The 18,558-nt window shown below is 36.4% G+C and overlaps 1 protein-coding gene across 5 annotated transcripts in view; it reads right to left on the reverse strand.

Annotated features, from left to right (window-relative positions):
* Positions 1-10,534, reverse strand: part of LOC143878578 (uncharacterized) — a 77,891-nt gene extending 67,357 nt beyond the window's left edge. The window contains exons 1-7 of one of the 5 annotated variants that reach the window (XM_077380849.1): positions 10,242-10,529; positions 9,352-9,423; positions 8,823-8,935; positions 3,097-3,172; positions 2,839-2,981; positions 1,843-1,929; positions 1,036-1,119 (exon numbers count right to left, since the gene is read on the reverse strand). In XM_077380849.1, coding sequence (XP_077236964.1) covers positions 1,036-1,119; positions 1,843-1,929; positions 2,839-2,981; positions 3,097-3,172; positions 8,823-8,935; positions 9,352-9,354 — 506 coding nt within the window. In that variant the 5' untranslated portion in view covers positions 9,355-9,423; positions 10,242-10,529. Of the gene's footprint in view, positions 1-1,035; positions 1,120-1,842; positions 1,930-2,838; positions 2,982-3,096; positions 3,173-8,822; positions 8,936-9,351; positions 9,424-9,719; positions 9,862-10,241 lie in introns of those variants that run through there. The other 4 variants (XM_077380852.1, XM_077380848.1, XM_077380851.1 and 1 more) reach the window with 4 other exon arrangements.
* Positions 10,535-18,558: the final 8,024 nt, after the last annotated feature.

Consider the following 18,558-nt stretch of genomic DNA (forward strand, 5'->3'; position numbering starts at 1 on the left):
TTCTGTTTGTAGGCAAAGCCGGTTCTGGGCAAGAACCCCACCAATTTTATTAGATGAAAGAATAAGAATTACATCCGGACATATTGTACGTCATTACAATCATAATACCCATGCGAACAAGTTGAATGAAGCTTTTCTCAAAATCCATCTCCTGCTCTCGTTTGTATTCTTCTCCAGTCAACAGTTTGAGCATTTTCCGACATGGAGTAGGCATCACTTAGCATTTTTGCAGTTGACAAGTGAGGATAATTGATGACAATGTGATTGCAAAGGACCAACCAGATCAACTTTAATATACATTTGTAGAATCGCGTCTGTCAACCATATCCTCTTTATTGTAGACATCTTACCAGGAGAGAGCTCTTTCCAAAAATGACGATCATCCATACTAATTATTTTTATTATTTTAACATGTATGCAATGGTACCATTCAAAAAACCATGTAAGCAATGGTATTAGAATCGCTTCTATATCCTACTGAATCTTACTCGAGATTTATCAGAAATGAGCCAAGGGTTGTTCAGAACTTCAGATAAACAAATCTCTTAGAAAGCTTATAGTCTGTTCCTATAAAGATGGATAGTAAAATTCTTGTTGCAGGTCCTTCAGAAATAAAACCTATTTAATTGGTTCTCAGGACAAAGCAACATCACATGTAAACCATTCACTTGTCAAACATATTCAAACAGTGGCAATACTATGAAACAAATTTCATTAAAAACAACAAAACTACACCTCTATGAAATGTTGCCTGAAAATAAATATTATATATCATACAAAGCCAAAGTTGGAAACAAGGTACACCATATTCTACTGAACATAAAAAAAAGTCAAGTACATGATGGCAGGTGCAGAATCCAATAAAACTAAAAGATTGAAGTAGAAAATAACCAAGCAAAACCAAGAATCAGGTGACTTTTTGGAGAGATTGGTTCATAAATCTTTTTATGAGAAAATGCTTTGCCACTCAAGACTTCAAAAGTCAACATAAAAGACGTAGTCTCAGAAAATTCACAAAATATAAATTACACCTACTTCTCAGTAGCAGTTGCTGTTAAGCCAACAAAAGGAACATCGAAAAGAAAACTACGTAACTTGTCCAATTGCTTGTATTCTTTCCTGCATGATTAAACTTATCATCAGATAATGAAAAACCAAGGAAAATATAACTGACTCAATTATATATAGAACAAAGAGAACAACTCCAAGCATGGAGGCCTATCTCCAGTGCTCTGAAGCATGTTCCCAAGCATACAAGAAAGTATACAATCTAAGTAACATGACAGGAAAGGGGCATGCATGAATAGTTATAAACATATGCTACATGCTATTAAAGGTATGACAGTATTTGGAATGTTTAGTATTGTTTAAGTATAAGAGATCACATAAGGCCTTCTCCAACAGCTTAAGCTTTTGGAGTAATTGGTTGTTTCACCTGGTATCAGAACAATTGGCCTGGGTTCAAACCTCCATGATATTGAAAATTCAAATGTAATGGCAAACCCAAAAGAGGGGCCACATGTGCCACGTGTAGGCCAACCCTAGAAAGAGGGGCCACACGTGAGGGTGAGTGTTAAAGCATAAAAGATTAAATAACGCCTTCTCCAACTGCTTAAGCTTTTGGTGTAATTGGTTGCTTCACAAGTATATCATCTGTTGAATATGTACAATTATTAAGACTCATGAATTAAGTTATCATCAGCCCAGAGCTTATAAAACAGACTTAGAGTTTGGATCCAGGAGATCGTATCTTTCTAATACTAGTAAGTAGATGCAAACTAGAAGGATTTTCGCTGTAAATTAGGAGAAAGAACTTCTTATGAAAGAAAAAGAATGACCAACCTGAAATCATGACCCCATTCTGATATGCAATGCGCTTCGTCAATGGCCAACAAACAAATTCCCAATTTTAATATGTTTGACCAAAACCTACAACACCAAAAATTTGATCATGACAACACATTATAATAGTTAATACCTACCTTATAAACAAGAACAGGCAAAATATAGCAATTTAAGAATAATACATTGTTCCCTAAATTCTTTCAGCATATTAGAGAAATGTAAAGACAAAGAAACTGTTCCGAAATGTAAATTTACCAACCACAGAAATAAATATGGTATGAATTATGAAAAGTATCAGCACATATGATTGCAAAGAAATACCCATGTATATAAGATGCTATTCTAACAATATAAAATCTAAAAACCTTTGACTCTCAGGATATGTCCTCCCTTCTCTAATTGGTTGACTTTATGACCCGCGTTCTCCTTTTTATATGAAAAATGGAAAAGCTAGGAAAGAAATTAGAAGCTTAAAGAAGAATAGACTTCAAATAACTGAATAAGTCAATAAGAAGGTCCTCGTAAAAAACACAAAACGTTGCTAATACAAGTAGAAAACATCCAAATGTATCCGTCTCCTCAAGATAAAGCACTCTCAATTTGCATTTGGCTTCCGGTAAGTAGAACAAACCTGCCAATAACAAATAGCTTCCTTAAACACGGTTTGAGCCCGAATGGTGTAATCAAACATAACTCATCCAGGAGGGGAGGGAGATTGAAAAAAGGGGGCAAAATAAGCATCAGAGTAGATGCCCCCTCAGGACTGTTCTGTCAAAGATGCAAGCCTCATATGAGGTATATGCCTCAGATTTACACATTAAATGTTATTAAAAGTATCAAATGGAAGTTTAGAACTGGAAATGGAAAGAATTAAAAAATAAAATCTGTAAATAAAGTACTAATTCAAATAGTTGAAGATATAGTGCCAAAGACCAAACAAATATAGCATGTTAAACTCCTAAACTAACAAATGTGTGCTCTTAAATGCATTACTTGGGAGAAAGTGAGCAGGCTCTCTCTGGAGTCATGTACAAAATATTGAATTGACCACTTTCGGCATTAGAGTAGGCTGCAGAGTCAGTCTGAGCGCTTCCAAGATATTCCGCTTTGATGCCCCGCTGTTTTAGATTCATTACCTGTTATATCAGTGTAAACTCGGTTGAACAGGTGTCCACTTAGAAACGGAAGTAAACTCGGTTGAACAGGTGTCCACTTAGAAACGGAATGGACAAAAATCACCTACAACCATACCTGATCTTGCATCAAAGATAAAAGTGGGCTTACAACAACAGCAGTCTTTCCTGTGACCAAGGGAGGAATCTGGTAGCTGTAATGTATGATGAATAACGTAAATGAATTAAAAAAAATTTGAATGGCAAATAAAATAATGTAATAAAACAGAAAAAAATCAAATAAAATCAATAACAGCAGTTAAATAGGAAATTCAGATACTCGACGAGGTCGACAAACCCAGCCAATAAATAGACAAGAAAAATAATTAATTAATTAAAAAGGAAAGAAATGTGCATGTACAGATCCAAACAAGTATATTCCGATGATCTGCAAAACCAAAAGTCTAAAACATAATTTGCATAATTTCAAATTATGAATATTATGGCACAGATTTCGAGCCTACAAGTAGCACAATTTCTAACTTTCTGATGTGAAAGTTCTGGCACACAGATAGTGGTCCATGAAATAATCATCTATGGGGCACAGAGTGTTCAATTGTACCTTGGTTTATTGTGGTTCTAGAAGGCTAGCTCTTTCAAGAATTGAAGACCTTGGGCAGATATCACAGATTTTAATTGGTGCAGCAGAGATAGAAAACCAAGTATCAAACTTAAATTCAAACTCAAAACAAAACCATGCACATAAGAAGGAAAACAGGTGACGGTGTTTCCTCATAGAGAAAAAAAAAAAAAAAAAGAGCAAAACCCCATGCATAAACTTCAATTTTCGTAACGGTTACAAAACCGGTACAAAATCCCCATGTACAGACCATATACTTTCTCTGTTATGACTCCAAAACCTTTCCAAAGTAAAGACTCTAAATCCAAGATACTTTCCAACTTTAAAATGGACCAAAGACTTCTATTTAACTCTGATTCTAACTACATATAAAAATAGAAACTTCGAACTTAAAACTAGTCCCTAAATACGTCATCTTGAGACCCTAAAACCGCATAAAACCCATCCAAAAATTGTAATAAAAATTAGAAAGAAGCTTCTCCATGATAATATCAACAAGATGGTGTTCTAACATTATCATAACAGCAACAAGTGTCAAATTTCAATCCATTCTCTTCCCCGTTTTCTTGGCTGAGACTTCCCCTCTTTGCGTGTAAAGTTGGACTGCATCAATTCCCCTCGGTGAAGAAAAACTTGGCTCCGAAAAATTGGCTTCAACATATCCGTGGAAGGCATTTCCATCTAGCTTGTGCAACTCATCATCCCCAAGCCATGTGCTCTCAGTTGGTTCTTTGTTCTTCCATTTAATGAGAAATTGAATGTAAGTTTCCTCGTGTCCCATTGTCCGAGTGTTGTGTCAAGGACATCACTTTTTTAATAGTAGTGTCAAACTAGCTATGATTTGTGGACACGGACACGAGTGTCGTGTGTCGACATGGACACAGAGTGTCGGACACGGCGAACTCCCAAAATTTAGAAACAGGGACACGCCTAAAATAGAAAGTACATAGAATCACGATTTGTGGACACGGATTCGTGTGCCGAGTTTTGACACGGATATGAGGAATCTAACATGGCAACTCCTAAAAAACTACACATAGTGCCACACTCATACATTCATATAAAGTTACTGACACTTCTAGCAGTACACTTAAAGTGTCTAAAGGAGTGTCGACACGTGTAGACACGGGTGTCGTGTTGGACACGACACGACACGCATGTTGGCAATAAATTCAAAGTGTCCGCCAAATCGTAGTGTCAAAGATATCTTCAACCACTTCAATAATTTTCTCGGAAGACGCTCCATTCATTCTTTAATCTTATGCTGGCAGTTCTTCATCACATCCTACATAATCATACAAGTCATATATAATGCAGATAAGGCTGATGTGCGAATAGATAGGCATTTGGGCCCACTGTCCTCAAAATCTTGCATGGTCTATGATTCATGGCTAATAATTTGCCATAAGAGCCTTGGGGAAATAATTCTTTAAGCAAATAAAGCAATACTCGGTCACCATATTCAAATTCTTTTGCCCATACATGCAAAACATCACTCTTCTTTTACTTGCAATTGCGTTCTTTTATGGCCCCTTGTATCATTCATGAATGTTCTGAACATGGTCACATAGGAATCCGTGTCATCGCTTGACGTAACGAATGGAGGTAGCACCAAGTCAATAATGTGTTGTTCAAAGAACCCGCAATTTTCTTCAAATGGAGTTTCCCAATAGTCCTTAATGTACTATTATATGCAAATTCTGCCTGAGCTCTGATTTTGACCCACAATCGAACATGTTCTCCAACCAAACATCATAGTGAACTTCATAGGCTCCAATTAAGCACTTTATTTGCCCATCTTTTTGGGATGATAAACACTGGAAACTTAAAAGTTGAAACTTACTATTCAACTTTCTACACAATATATTCAAAAAATAGCTTACAAGCTGAACATCAAGGTCAGATGTAATAGAACATGGACTGTCATGCAAGCTTCCCACTTAGCAGAAAAATAAATCAATCACATAAGAAACAACAAAGTCTTGCAACATGGATGTGGCATTTTCAAGAACCGATCTACTAAGACAAAGCCGAATCATTATTTTGTTGAGTCTGTGGGAGATTCAACAAGAAATACAAAGATAGATGCTTCCAAAGATGAAGAAGGAATAGAAATGGGTGTATGCAATCATGAATTCTGTATTGCCGATTTCGCAAAGTAGAAAATATGGCATTGTTTGACAAAGTGATCTACCTTACTCAACTTTGCCCAATAATATTGATCTTCCATTAATGCAACGGTCTCGTCCCCACCAAAATGTCCTCCAAAACTGCCTCCATGCAATTCTTTAACAAGTGCTTCCATGAAAGACCATTGAAGAATACATAATTGGCAACTAAGAAAGATATGCCCATCAGATAACGTCAACCAAAATGTACTCCATGCAATTCTTTAACGAGTGGTTCCGACAAAGATCCTTCAAGAATACATAATTGGCAACTAAGAAAGATATACCCATCAGATACCGTCAAGATAGATTGATGCCCAATCTCTGTTTTCAAGCTCTTGTAAAATAGAGAAAAAACAGGGGCCCAATTTATAGCTCTCCTTTCAGATTTTATCTCCCACAAGTCCAATCGACGAGGAACTTAGTAGCAATATTCGCCTACTTAAAGCATCGACTACCCTGTTTTGTGTCCATAATTCATATTTGAGAATAAAATGTACATTTGAAGGAACCACTAAACTTTGCATGTGAGTTTTTGTAGAGAATCCAAGTACCATAGTGCTTCATGTTAGGAATAAGGAAGAATTCATGATGAATAAGTACTGTCTCTGATGCTTCAAAGCTTGTAAAACAGCATATAATCATGGTTTTAAATTTCGACAGACCGACACCGAAATATCACTTTTCCGAAATGGTATTTTATTTCGGGCGAAATTTTGTTTTTTTTTCCGAAATTTCAACCAAAAAACCTGTTTTTTTTATTTTAATATTTGACCGAAATTTAATATTGAATAAAATAGGCGTCTTTTTTTTGTACCGGATTTCGACCGAAATTTCGAAATTTCATGGGTCCGAAACCGGTACCGAAACCGAAATTTTAAACCATGCATATAATTCAACGTCACATGTCAAAGATCACTTAGGTGCTTCAATTAGCTCTTCACTAAAGAAAGTTATTAGACGTCCATTTCCATGTTAACTGGACACGGGTGCGGATTTCAAATGCTGCGAAAATCTAGTACAGGGATCCTCCAAGTAACAAAATCTTAGGATAAGGAAGCGACAAGGATCTAATATGTGAGCGTAGGATAAGTAAGAATCCTTTAAAAAATGTTCAAATAGTTTAAACCAAACACGGTTTGAGTTTTGAAAAGCATGCAAATCTCGTGTACTACTTTGGAATTAGTTGTAGTACACAAGATTTCGAGATTTTGGAAAAAAAGTGCCTACCAAATATGTTGATGTGATTAAGGATACGTACGATAGAGCAGTAGCTAGTGTCAAAACTATGGATGGCACATCTAGTGAATTTCCAATTACAATAGAACTGCACCAAGGATCAGCTCTAAGCCCTTATCTTTTTAAGCTAGTTATGGATGAACTTACAGAGGGTATCCAGGATGAGGTGACATGGTGTATGTTATTTGCAGATGACATAGTATTAATTGACGAAACCAAAGCAGGAGTTAATGCTAAGTTAAAGTTATGGAGAACTACTTTGGAATTCAAAGGTTTTAGACTGTGTAGGACTAAGACAGAGTATATGGAGTAACTTTAGTAATGTAAGGAGGCGGGGCGAGGATGTAGTAAATATGACTGGACAGGAGATACCTAAGACGGATATCTTTCGCTATCTTGGTTCAATCCTACATAAGGAAGGAGAGATTAAAGAGGTTGTTAACCACAGAATAAGATCAGGTTGGATGAAGTGGAAGCATGCTTCAGGAGTTCTGTGCGGCCGTAAAATACCTACCAAGTTGAAGGGAAAGCTTTATAAGACAGTTGTGAGGCCAACCATGCTGTACGGCTCAAAATGTTGGGCCACCAAGAAGCAGCATGTGCATAAGATGAGTGTAGCGGAGATGAGAATGCTTAGATAGATGTGCGGCCACACAAGGTTAGACAGAATTAAAAATGAAGACATCCGTAAAAGGTGGGGGTGGCACCAATTAAGGAGAAGATGAGAGGGCACCGCTTAAGATGGTTTGGGCATATCCAACATAGGCCTTTGGATGCTCCAGTGAGAAGAAGTGACTCGTGCCAAGCTGATGGAGTAAAAAGAGGTAGGGCAAGACCGAAAACAACTTGGGTAGAAACAGTGAGGAAAGACTTGATGACTAGGAACATAACAGTGAACATGACCTTGGATAGGAGAGAATGGAAGAAAATGATCCATGTAGACGAACCCAACTAGTGTTAATGACTTAGTCAATTTGAGCCGGGTAGATTCCTTTCACCTTCTTCATGAAATTTTTCTAAAGGATTCATTTTAGCCGACCCCAACTAGTTTGGGACAAAGGCTTTGTTGAGTTGAGTTGAGTTGAGTCATCCTTCTCCTTTTTCCTGTTTGAAAGACATATGGGTTTGAATTGAATCATGGTCATTATAACAACTTATGCTCATAACTACAAAGACCCCATACAAATCAAAATTTATCTAAATACATGAATGGATGCTTGAAAACTACAATAAAACATTTGAAAGGAGCTTAAGAGACTGGTAAACAAATAACTACAAAAAGGAACTCATTCAATATTACCAAGAGTTAAATTCCAGGTGGATTGAAGACGGAAAGTACGGTAAATTTTAAGAATCAACCCAATTAGACTTTCATCCTCAAATGAAAAGAACATTAGTTTGATGAAACAACGAGCCCAAAAAACCTTATTAGAACTAGGGAAACAATATGAAGACACAGTTGCGCTAGTTTTTTCCCAAATAAAACAGCATAATATTTCCATGTACACCTAAATCGGGTTTTAGTCATCATTTTACAGAAGATATCGAGGTTTTGTCATGAAAAAGGTCATTAATATATTGTTAGGTAAGTGGCATAATATAGAGGGCTGTTAGAAAGTTCTTTGACATAGGTGTGTCTTCCTAGCAGCTGTCTCAAAACAAAATCTGATAGACTAATTGGATTCACTACAATATGCTTTGAAATATGAATAGTATAAGAACAGGTCATTGGGTAACCTCGGAAAAAATTTTAAAACAGAAGTCTGATTGGCTAATACATGATGCTTTGAAGTATGAACACGTATGGGAACAGCTTACCACAAAGACTTTCCACTTCCAGTAGCCATGACCACCATACAGTCTCTTCCTTCTAAAATTTCCTTGATGATCTCTTTTTGATACGGTCGGAAGGAAGAATAACCAAAGTATTTCTGAACATAAGAAGAAATGTATCCCATCATGTATGGCAAAACACTCCCAACAAGATAAACAACCAATGTTCAGACACACACACACATGAGGAAAGTGTTCATGCGCTTAAATGGCTTAAAAAGTCACCGATTGGTCGCTTTTTGTGGACCAGCCATACGAAACAATCGGTGGCTTTTTAAGCCACTTAAGCGCTTCCCTGCACAGCTGCGCAGAAACACCTCTATATATATATATATATATATATATATATATATATATATATATATATATATATATATATATATAAGAGAGAGGGAGCCAAGTATTTCTTATCTAAATCAAATCAATTTCAAACAAAACAACTTTCCTAAATTTCCCCTAGCTTTGCCAAGATGACAAGTGAAGCAACCAAGAACACGATGAAACAATACAATACCATGTGAAACTGGAAAACTTAAATCATTATCTATAATGCAGCTTTTGTGGATTCTCTCGCTAAAACCTGCCACTATTATCATTAATTTCAAATGTAAATGCATAGCAATGAAGAATAATAAATAAAAAGCCATGATGAAGGAATTTGAGATGGTATTAAGCTACAATTTTTACCATAAAATGAGAAAATTGAAATAAAAATTAGAGCATGATATGAGGAAATTATGATATCTTGAGACGTGGAAACTATTTGAATCCTCAAATTATAACGGGAGACAGAAGAGTTGTATAATCAGAGCATGAAATGTAAGCAAATGAAATATGGCTAAAAATTGAAATTTTTAAGTATTAGTGCCAGAGATGATTTACCTGAAACAGAAGAAGCGAAAGAAAAGACAGAGAAAGGGATGGCAATTTGCCACAGTGAACGTTTTAGCAGAAGCAAAGCTAGGGTTTTCAAATCCAAAGGGCAGAAATGAAAGCAAAATCAAAGCACTGTGTGGTATGGGTGGGATGAAAATGTCATAAGAAAAAAGGAGAACTTGTGCAGGGAAACCTAGAGGTTTTGCAACACAAACAAGAAACGAAACAAAAAAACATATCATGAGATTATAACGGGACCAAATTTAACCACAAATAAAAATTTGCATAGAACGAAGCATAGGGTCTACAGAAAATGGATGAAGCGAAATAAAAAGAGAGAGTAAGAAATGGGAATCAATAATAAGTAAATGAATTTAACTACAAATGGATTGTTTTTGCAGGATCGATGCTCGTGGTGTTTAGAAGAAAATCAAAGCAAATACTAGGCATGAGATGAGAAAGGGGATAGATTGTACTGAAGATATAAATTTAAGCACGAACAAAACTAGGGTTTTTTGTGTATTTTACCTTCAGAGTCAACTCCATTTTTCTCCCGTTTTCTTGTTGTTGAGAAGAAGCTGAGATACCGGCTGAGAAGAGATGTCGAAGAAAGCGAAGGGTTTTCCCGCCTATTTCTTGGAGGTCAAATTACTGATGCTCCGTTTGGTTGCATAAAAGCTCGGCAGCCGTTGAAATTTGGTTTGGATTTGGCATCCCATTCCATGTTTGGTTGCAAAAATAGCATTGGACTCCCTTGGATTTCACTCATGTAATAATTACTTGTGTGATGATGTGGATTCCTTGTCCCCTCTAAAAGTAAATCCTCTTAAGACTAAAAAAATTTGGTTGAATTTTCTAGGGAATGATGCTCTCTCTTTCTCTCTCTTTCTCTCTCTTCCTTCTATCCCTATATTGGTTAAAGAACCAATCTAAAAATTAAAATGACGAACAAGTTTTTACAACTGTACACTACCATGAGGACATCACACAAATGTGGGGGTGCAACTCGGGTCGAGTTCAACCCCAATAAAAGTCGGGTCGAGTTGAGTTCGGGTTCGGGTTCAGGTTCAAGTTGATGGTTTGGGCAACCTAACCCGAGTGAAACCCGACATTGCCATCAACCAGACCCGAGTGAAACCCGGCATTTTTATCCAAAAAAAATTTGTAAGCTTGAAAGCTTAGGTTGGGTTGGGTTGAACTCGGGTCGGGTCGGAAATCGAGTCCAGATCAAGGGAAAAATGGGTTCCTCGAGTCAGGTGGGATTGGCCTCAACTCGACCTGAGTTGCACCCTTACACAAACGTCGTATTTAGCTGAGCTCATAGGAAGCGTAGGCTGCGACTGTATCAGTCCGCCCTCAAATAATTAATTAAGATGGCTAGTGGTTGCACTGTGTTTGCTAGGCAATTCCGCAGGAAGCTATTTAGCTGCTCACTTTTGCATTAGAGAACAGCAACATAGGGTGCAACTTGGGTTGGGCTCAACCCAAACCTGACGGGGTTCAACCCGATTTTGGCTCAGGTTAGGTTGGCATTTCCTTGGGTTGGTTGGGTTAGGGTTGTGAAAAGTCAAACCAATTTAATTTTGGGTTCGGTTAGGGTTGAGGCCTTGGCAATCTAACCCGACCCGAACCCAACCTTTGTCCTTTATTTTCATCGTGATTTTCCTAGGATTATGTTTTTTTCTTTTATTTTTCAGTTTGGGCGTAGGTGAACCCAAACCCGACCCGACCAGACCTGAGAGGTTAAATTGGTTGGGTTAGGGTTGAGAGAGATTTAGACATGTGGGTTAGGTTCGGGTTGACCATCGTCAAACCAAGACTCAGGTTAATGTTGAGGAAATGCTATCTCAAGTTGGGCTAGGGTTGCCCTCAACCTGATCCGAGTTGCATAACTAATATAGAGCCCTTGGCACTGATCCAATTCAGACTCGGTTAAGGAAATAGAGCACCATTTCTAAGGTGTAGCTCCAAAGAAACAAGTGTGCTTTGGCAAAGCTCATCATCGAACTATGTCCAGCAAGGTTCGGTTTGTCCGTTTTGCAGTACCGTCATCAAATGACGTTGCAAATGGAATCCGCTGAGAGATAACGATTCCACTCGTACGTAAGAAGTCCCTAAGCTTATCCGTGAGGTTTTTTTCTTCTCAGTCAGAGGAAGATTCTTACTTTACTTACCAACCTCGTTCTCTACTTCGTTCCTGAGTTCTTTTAACTTTTCAAAAACCTTCAACTTGAGTTGCTTCAGGTATAGCAAGCTATACAGAGAATTATATGTAAATACTACGAAGTAGACGAACCCACCTCTAGACGGATAAGAAGAAGAGTTCACATAACACATTGTAAATCAATCCCAACAAATCATCTATCCTTCCAGTCCTTCCCTAAATGGGAATCGTGGTCATCTTAACATTTATACACGGTTCACACATTGAATAGAGTTCTACATGGATTAGATCCAATGGAACCTCCAAAACCAATTAGTGATCCGTTCAAGGATACTAAGACCTCAATCGAAGGTATCAAGGATAAGTAAGGTTTTTAGCGTTTCTAGCCTTTTCAATGCCACTTACACTGTTTAACTGCTATGCTCTCATAAATTTTAACTTTATTTGAGTAGGGTTGGACCATTTTATCAAAGTACTCCTCACCTTCAAAATCTTCTGTGTTTTATAAAAACAATTTTTGTAAAAAGCAACCTTATATCCAATGAAAAACATCTGGAAAAATAGAAATCCAATTTCTCTTTTCTGAGGGTACTGATAAATTTCCTTTCATTTCTACAATAATCCTTACCTCTAAAATAAATTAACCTATATAATCCTATAGTCTTGATTGCAACCATTGTGCCGTTTCGACTCATAGGAAGAGCTTCCCGTTGGTCAACCTTCCACTTTTCGTGAATCCTTGCAATACTTGCAAATGTATGTGATTGCTTAAGTATCCACACTAAGGAAAGTAGTACCAATCATATTGGTTTCTACAACAAAACACTTTTCATTGCTTATGGGCGACTCTCACCATTGTTCTATACCACAATTTGAATATGTCTCTTGGAGTCATTCATTGCCAACTTCCTAGAAGTTTGACTCCATCCTCCAAAACATATCCTAGACATTAGCTAGTAAATCTACAATTATCATTGATCCCTAATACTATTTTCGCACATTTGCCATGTCTTTTCCTTTATGCCATTATACGAAGCAATTCTTATCAAGGGCATTTGGATCTGGCACTCTCAGCACCTCTATGGTTAGAACGTAGTTGACCATAATCATGCTATGATTATTCTAGATAAGTTCTTGTTAGCCCAAGGGTTTCCTAGTGTGACCCTAATCATGATTTTGATGATAACAAACCCAAATTGATCAAAGTAGGTTAGTACTAATTTTTACATTTGATAAAAATGCCTAGGCAAATAAAGGTATTAAGAAAGACAATTCAAGCCAACATTAACCAAAAGCAAGTTAAGTCAAGATCAATCAATCAAGATGGACCAAGACAAACCTCGTGCATGACAAGCCAATTCAAGTTTATCTATTCAAAGATTAAGACCAAAGTTCAAAGCTGGAGTGAAGTTCGATCAAGGTGGAATTCATGCAAGTAAAGCCAAAGTGAAGATCAAAGTCAAGTATGAACATGAAGGTCAAGATAGCTAATTCAAGGGATCATACAAATTTAGATTGAATGGAAATCAAGGTTCAAATATGGATGCAAGAGTTTTCAAAACAAATTTTAAAAGTGACTTTTCAATGACCCTAAGTCTCACCTTAAACCCCATTTGGTTTCATCAAGTTAAAGTATTTTTAAAGGGGTCAAAACATCTTCAAAATATGTTAATTTTGATGTTAATCATTCCCTAAAAATCTATTTTGAATCATGTTAAAAGTGGAAGAAAAACGGAGAAAAATACGCAACCTAGAAATCCGTAGATGGAAGCATAGAGCTCTACGCAAGATCTACAAAAATCCAGAAAGCATTTTCACAACCTGGAAATTTGTAGACGTTTACGCCGTGTAGAAAGAAATCGTTGGGCGTTTCAAAGCTACTTCGAAATTTGATTTTTTAGGTCTGTAAAATTACCAATTTACCCTTGAATGGTCATATATTGTTTACCCTATATATATCATATTAAGTGAAGCATTTAAGGACTTTTGCAACTTTGAAAATCAAATCCACTTGTTATCAAAAGGTTTTCAAGCTTTCATAGGGGTTCTTCAAGATTTATCTTCTTCCTTGCCTTTTAATCTTACAATCACTTTGAAGAAGATCTCATAAGCTTACTTGTGATCTCTATTGAAGAAAATTCCACTCAAGCTATCATTATCAATCATCTACACAAAGAAAAATCACTCAAGCTCTCATTGTCAATCATCTACTCAAAGAAAAATCTTTCAAGTGCTCTCATTGGACATCATCTACTCAAAGAAAAATCTCTCAAGCTCTCTCATTGGAAATCATCTACTCAAAGGAAAATCTCCCAAGCTTACTTGAACCCTAGATTGGAGAAGTTCTCATCAAGCGAACTTGTAAGATCTATTTGAGAAGGAAAAGTTTGTATGAAGAGGTGTACTAACCTTAGAGGAAGGCACAACACATTCAAACCTCAAGAACATTGTAAAGGTGGAAATGGCACCGTTATTAAATCCCTTGGAGATTGTAAGGGCTCTAATCTTGACCGCTAAGGAGAGATTGTTGGCTAATGCTCGAAGACGCAGAGCCTTCTTCATGAGCGAGTGTGGAGGACGCGGAACCATCCTCGGTATACTAAACTTCATATAGTGGAATCCCTCAAGGAGCAAAACTTGAGAAGAGTGGAGTAGGTTGTTTTAGACCGAACCACTATAAACCTTGTGTGCATTTGTCTCTTGGTATATTACTCTCTCACACATAATCTTGTGTGTGCTTTCTTGATCTTATCATCATTAGAGTGATTGATTAACATTTCGATTACCTATAATATTTATACCTTGCTAATAAGGCCAATAATCTTCTTTATCAAGTTTGAATCAACAAGTATCGGTTCAGTATTTTTCCTTTTCGGTTTCGATTTCGGTTTTTTTTTTTGGAAATTCGGTTATTCGGTTATCTAAAAAAAATGGATTAACCGAAATAACCGAAATTATGATAAAAACCATTATTCTTTTTAAAAAAAAGTGCTATATGGGCACTCCGTAGGATGATCAAAACCGTCCATTTGATTTATCACAACTTAATTAGGTTGTGCTCAAAAAATCATTTCGATTGGATAATCCTAGCCCTTCGATTGAAACCAAGATTTTGCTTTTTTCCCTCTCTTTCTCCCACTATTCGGTTATTCGTTTATAACCGAATAACTGAATTTTTAATCGGTTCGGTTTCGGTTCGGTTTTTCAAAATTTCGGTTCAGTTTCGGTTACCAAAATTTGATAACCAAAATTATTTCGGTTATCAAATTTTGGTTATTTCGGTCGGTTATAACCGAATAACCACCCCTATCAACAAGGGTTCCACCAAGTGTTTGATAAAATGCCTAAAAGAAACCATTCATCTTATTCCTTTATCTTGTTGTGGGATTTGCATTTTGTTTGTAATCTTCAATCATCCACACACACCAAAAAATGTGTTTGAAAATTTGAAACTTAAGCCCAAAGACCATGGCCCAACGCCCTTAGATTTTAAAGTTAAAAATGGAATTTTACACAGGGCCGGTCGACCGGGGCAAGGTAGCTGGAAATCCAGCACTTGCTGAATTTTATCGGGCCACTCAACCGGGTTGAGCCGGGCGACCGCAAAGGTGTCCTGGAACGCCAAGAACAATCCGTCATTGGTTTGGGCAGGCGACCGCCGTGGGTCGGTCGACCGAGATAGGTTTTTTAGCCGAATTTTTGAGCAAAAGGTTGACCTCGCAGGAGGACCGCGACTTTAAGATATTTGAAAATAAAAAAGGGCGCCCGATAGGGGCGGGCGACCGCGGTAACTCGGTCGACCACGACGGTCAGGCAAACTAGCCATTGGGGCTTGTGTAGGTTGACTTTTTCAACCCCATTTTTTATAATTTTACTCCCAAACGGTCATATTTTTAAATAAGCTATATATACATCATTAAAACCTATCTAAACAAGCTTTTGAACATTTGAGAAAGATCAAAACCTATTTTCCTTGAGCTAAAACCTTCTATCAAAAGCTAAACCTCTTTGATCTTGCATTTGCACATTTTATCAAGAGAAACTCCATAGGCTTTACATTTTATCTTTCCTTGAAGTGTTGGTGAGGTATCAAAGTTTATAATCCGCCTATCTAAGAGGCAAGAGAGTTTTTCTTTTATTTTCTTCATTTATATTTGAGGGTCTTCTCTTCAGCCCGGTAACAAAAGTGAAGACGTTGTGAGGGTCTACTCTTCGACCCGTTAAGAAAGGAGAAGACGTTGTAAGAGGCTGTGTCCCCTCATCAAGGCTTTGTGCATAAAGGGTTTGTTTCCTTTGAAGATCGGATGAGTTGGGTGTACGGCTTTCAGATTCGCCCTTTGAAGAATCTCATTATTTTAGTTGAGCGTCCCAAGGAGGTAAACTTTGAAGAGTGGAGTAGGTCTTGTGATAGACCGAACCACTATAAATCTTGTGCCTTGTGGATGCTTTCTCTCCTCATTCTCTTTGCACATTTTGGTGATTGGTAATCTCTACCCCTTGTCTTATATTTATGTTTTATTAAACAAGGGATATGGCAAATAGGCTTAAAGTAATATCTAAACCCTAAATTTCATTATGCTGAATATTTGAACAGGAGTTGGATTAATAAGTGCTTAATTAGTAAATTAATTTTAATAATCCATTTAATTAAGCCTAGATTTTTTAATTGACCAATTCACCCCCCTCTTGGGTTGTCACACCTGTATTTCATTTGGTATCAAAGCTAAGGCTCTTAAAGAGATTTTTAAATTTAAAAATCTATAAGAGAAAGATCCATAACAATCCAAATGGATTTCGAGTTAGGCCAATCCGCTCTAATTCTTTCATTTTTTGATGGAGCGAATTTTGGAGCTTGGAAAGTAAAAATCTTACCCTATCTCAAATCCATAGATTATGACATGTTAGATGTCATTGAAAAGGGATTTTCTATTTTAAGAAAATGTAGTAAAATGATTTAAAATTATTTTCCTTGAACTCAAAAGCAATGATTTTATTGTGTTGTAGTTTAACCCCAAGCATCTTTGAGAAAATTCCAACATGTTTAAATGCAAAATACATTTGGACCACACTTGAAAATATTTTTGAGAAAAATATTTGTCTCTTTTCAAATGATAAAATTCTTGAACAAAAAGAGACTAAAAAATCTTTTGCAAATAAAGAAAATGTTGAAACTTCAATTTCCAATTTCAAGAATCAAATTGAAGGATTAAAAATAAAAATTTATGAAAGTTTAAAAATGAATGAAAAATTAAGTCAATTGAGCAAAGTTTTGATAAATAAAAATGATGACTTAATTCAAAGATGTAATGCTTTTGAGAAAGAAAAAGAAAGCCTTGAAATCACAAACAAGGATTTAAATGAAAAATATAAACTTGTTTGTGAAAATGAAGAAAAATTAAAAACTAATTCATCTCATAGGATAAATTGCCTTGAAGAACTCTCTAAAAAGAACCAAAGAATACAAGAAGAAAATGACAAACATATTTGTCATTATATGTATTCTCATGGTTCTAGTTGTTCCTCATCTACCAATGTTTATTCTTGTTCATATTGTGGTAGAGTAGGACATCACAAATCTAGGTGTAAGCTTAGATTTGTGAAGTCAAATAAGTTTGTTTGGGTAAGAAAAGATACACTCCTGCAAACAAACTTGGTCGGAACCAAAGTAATCTAGGTTCCAAAATGCTCCACTCAAATCATCATTTGAATATAATAATATATGGGGTTGTGCTTAATTGCTATATCATGTGATTTCTCTCTAGATGCTTTACTTCAATATTACATTCTTTGCATCTAGTTTACATATGCTTAAATGACATATCATTCTATATTTAAGCTTAGATACATATCTGTACACATGATTTAATTGAATGTATCTTTGCCTATTGTTCTTTAATGATCACATCATATCTATGTTATAGTCTATAAGCAAAACAATGCTATACATGTTGTAGATTATCTCTTTATACTTTATTGAATATCATTCTAGAATTTCCAGTCTAAGTGCACACACTTTGTCTCATATCTTCTTGCACTTAGTATTCATCCACAAGAAAATCCACAATAGAAAATTCAATGTGAAAACCATGTATATGTTTCTATGAAAATCAACCACTCCATTGCCCTTGAGTTCAACTTGAGCTATCAAGTCCATTTCGTCTATATTTGAACTATATCTAGGACAATTTTGGCATTTGCTAGATCTTAGAATATTCAACTTGGTTTGAATATCATTTCTAGCTAGATAAAGAAGTTTAAAGCCATATCTAAGGAAATCCACTCAAATGCTTTCTTAGACATCTTGAAAGGCAACAACCAAGAGGGGGGTGAATTGGTGTTTTCAAATTTTTATTTGAAAAGCTAGGGAAAGTGAGTTTGGCCTAATTAGTTCTAATCCTTGTTAAAGTTATAAAAAAATAAAAGGGAAAGAGATTACCAACCACCACAAGAGAGAGGAGAAAGAGTAAGGAGACCACACGATGATTTATAGTGGTTCGGTCATAACTTGACCTACTCCACTACCCAAGTACTTCGCCTTTCCTTGGGATTTTCTCTACTATGATGAGACTCCTTTACGTTGTCTCACAAAGCGTATACACATTCACCACCTCAATAAGGGGACACTCCCTTGTATTACAAATCCACCTCCAAAGATGTTCTTCTTCGTTGCACTCAGGCCTT

This window comes from Tasmannia lanceolata, unplaced genomic scaffold (assembly GCF_043159265.1).
Source record: "Tasmannia lanceolata isolate RefF3 unplaced genomic scaffold, GAP_Taslan_0.1 ptg000006l, whole genome shotgun sequence".
NCBI lineage: Eukaryota > Viridiplantae > Streptophyta > Magnoliopsida > Canellales > Winteraceae > Tasmannia > Tasmannia lanceolata.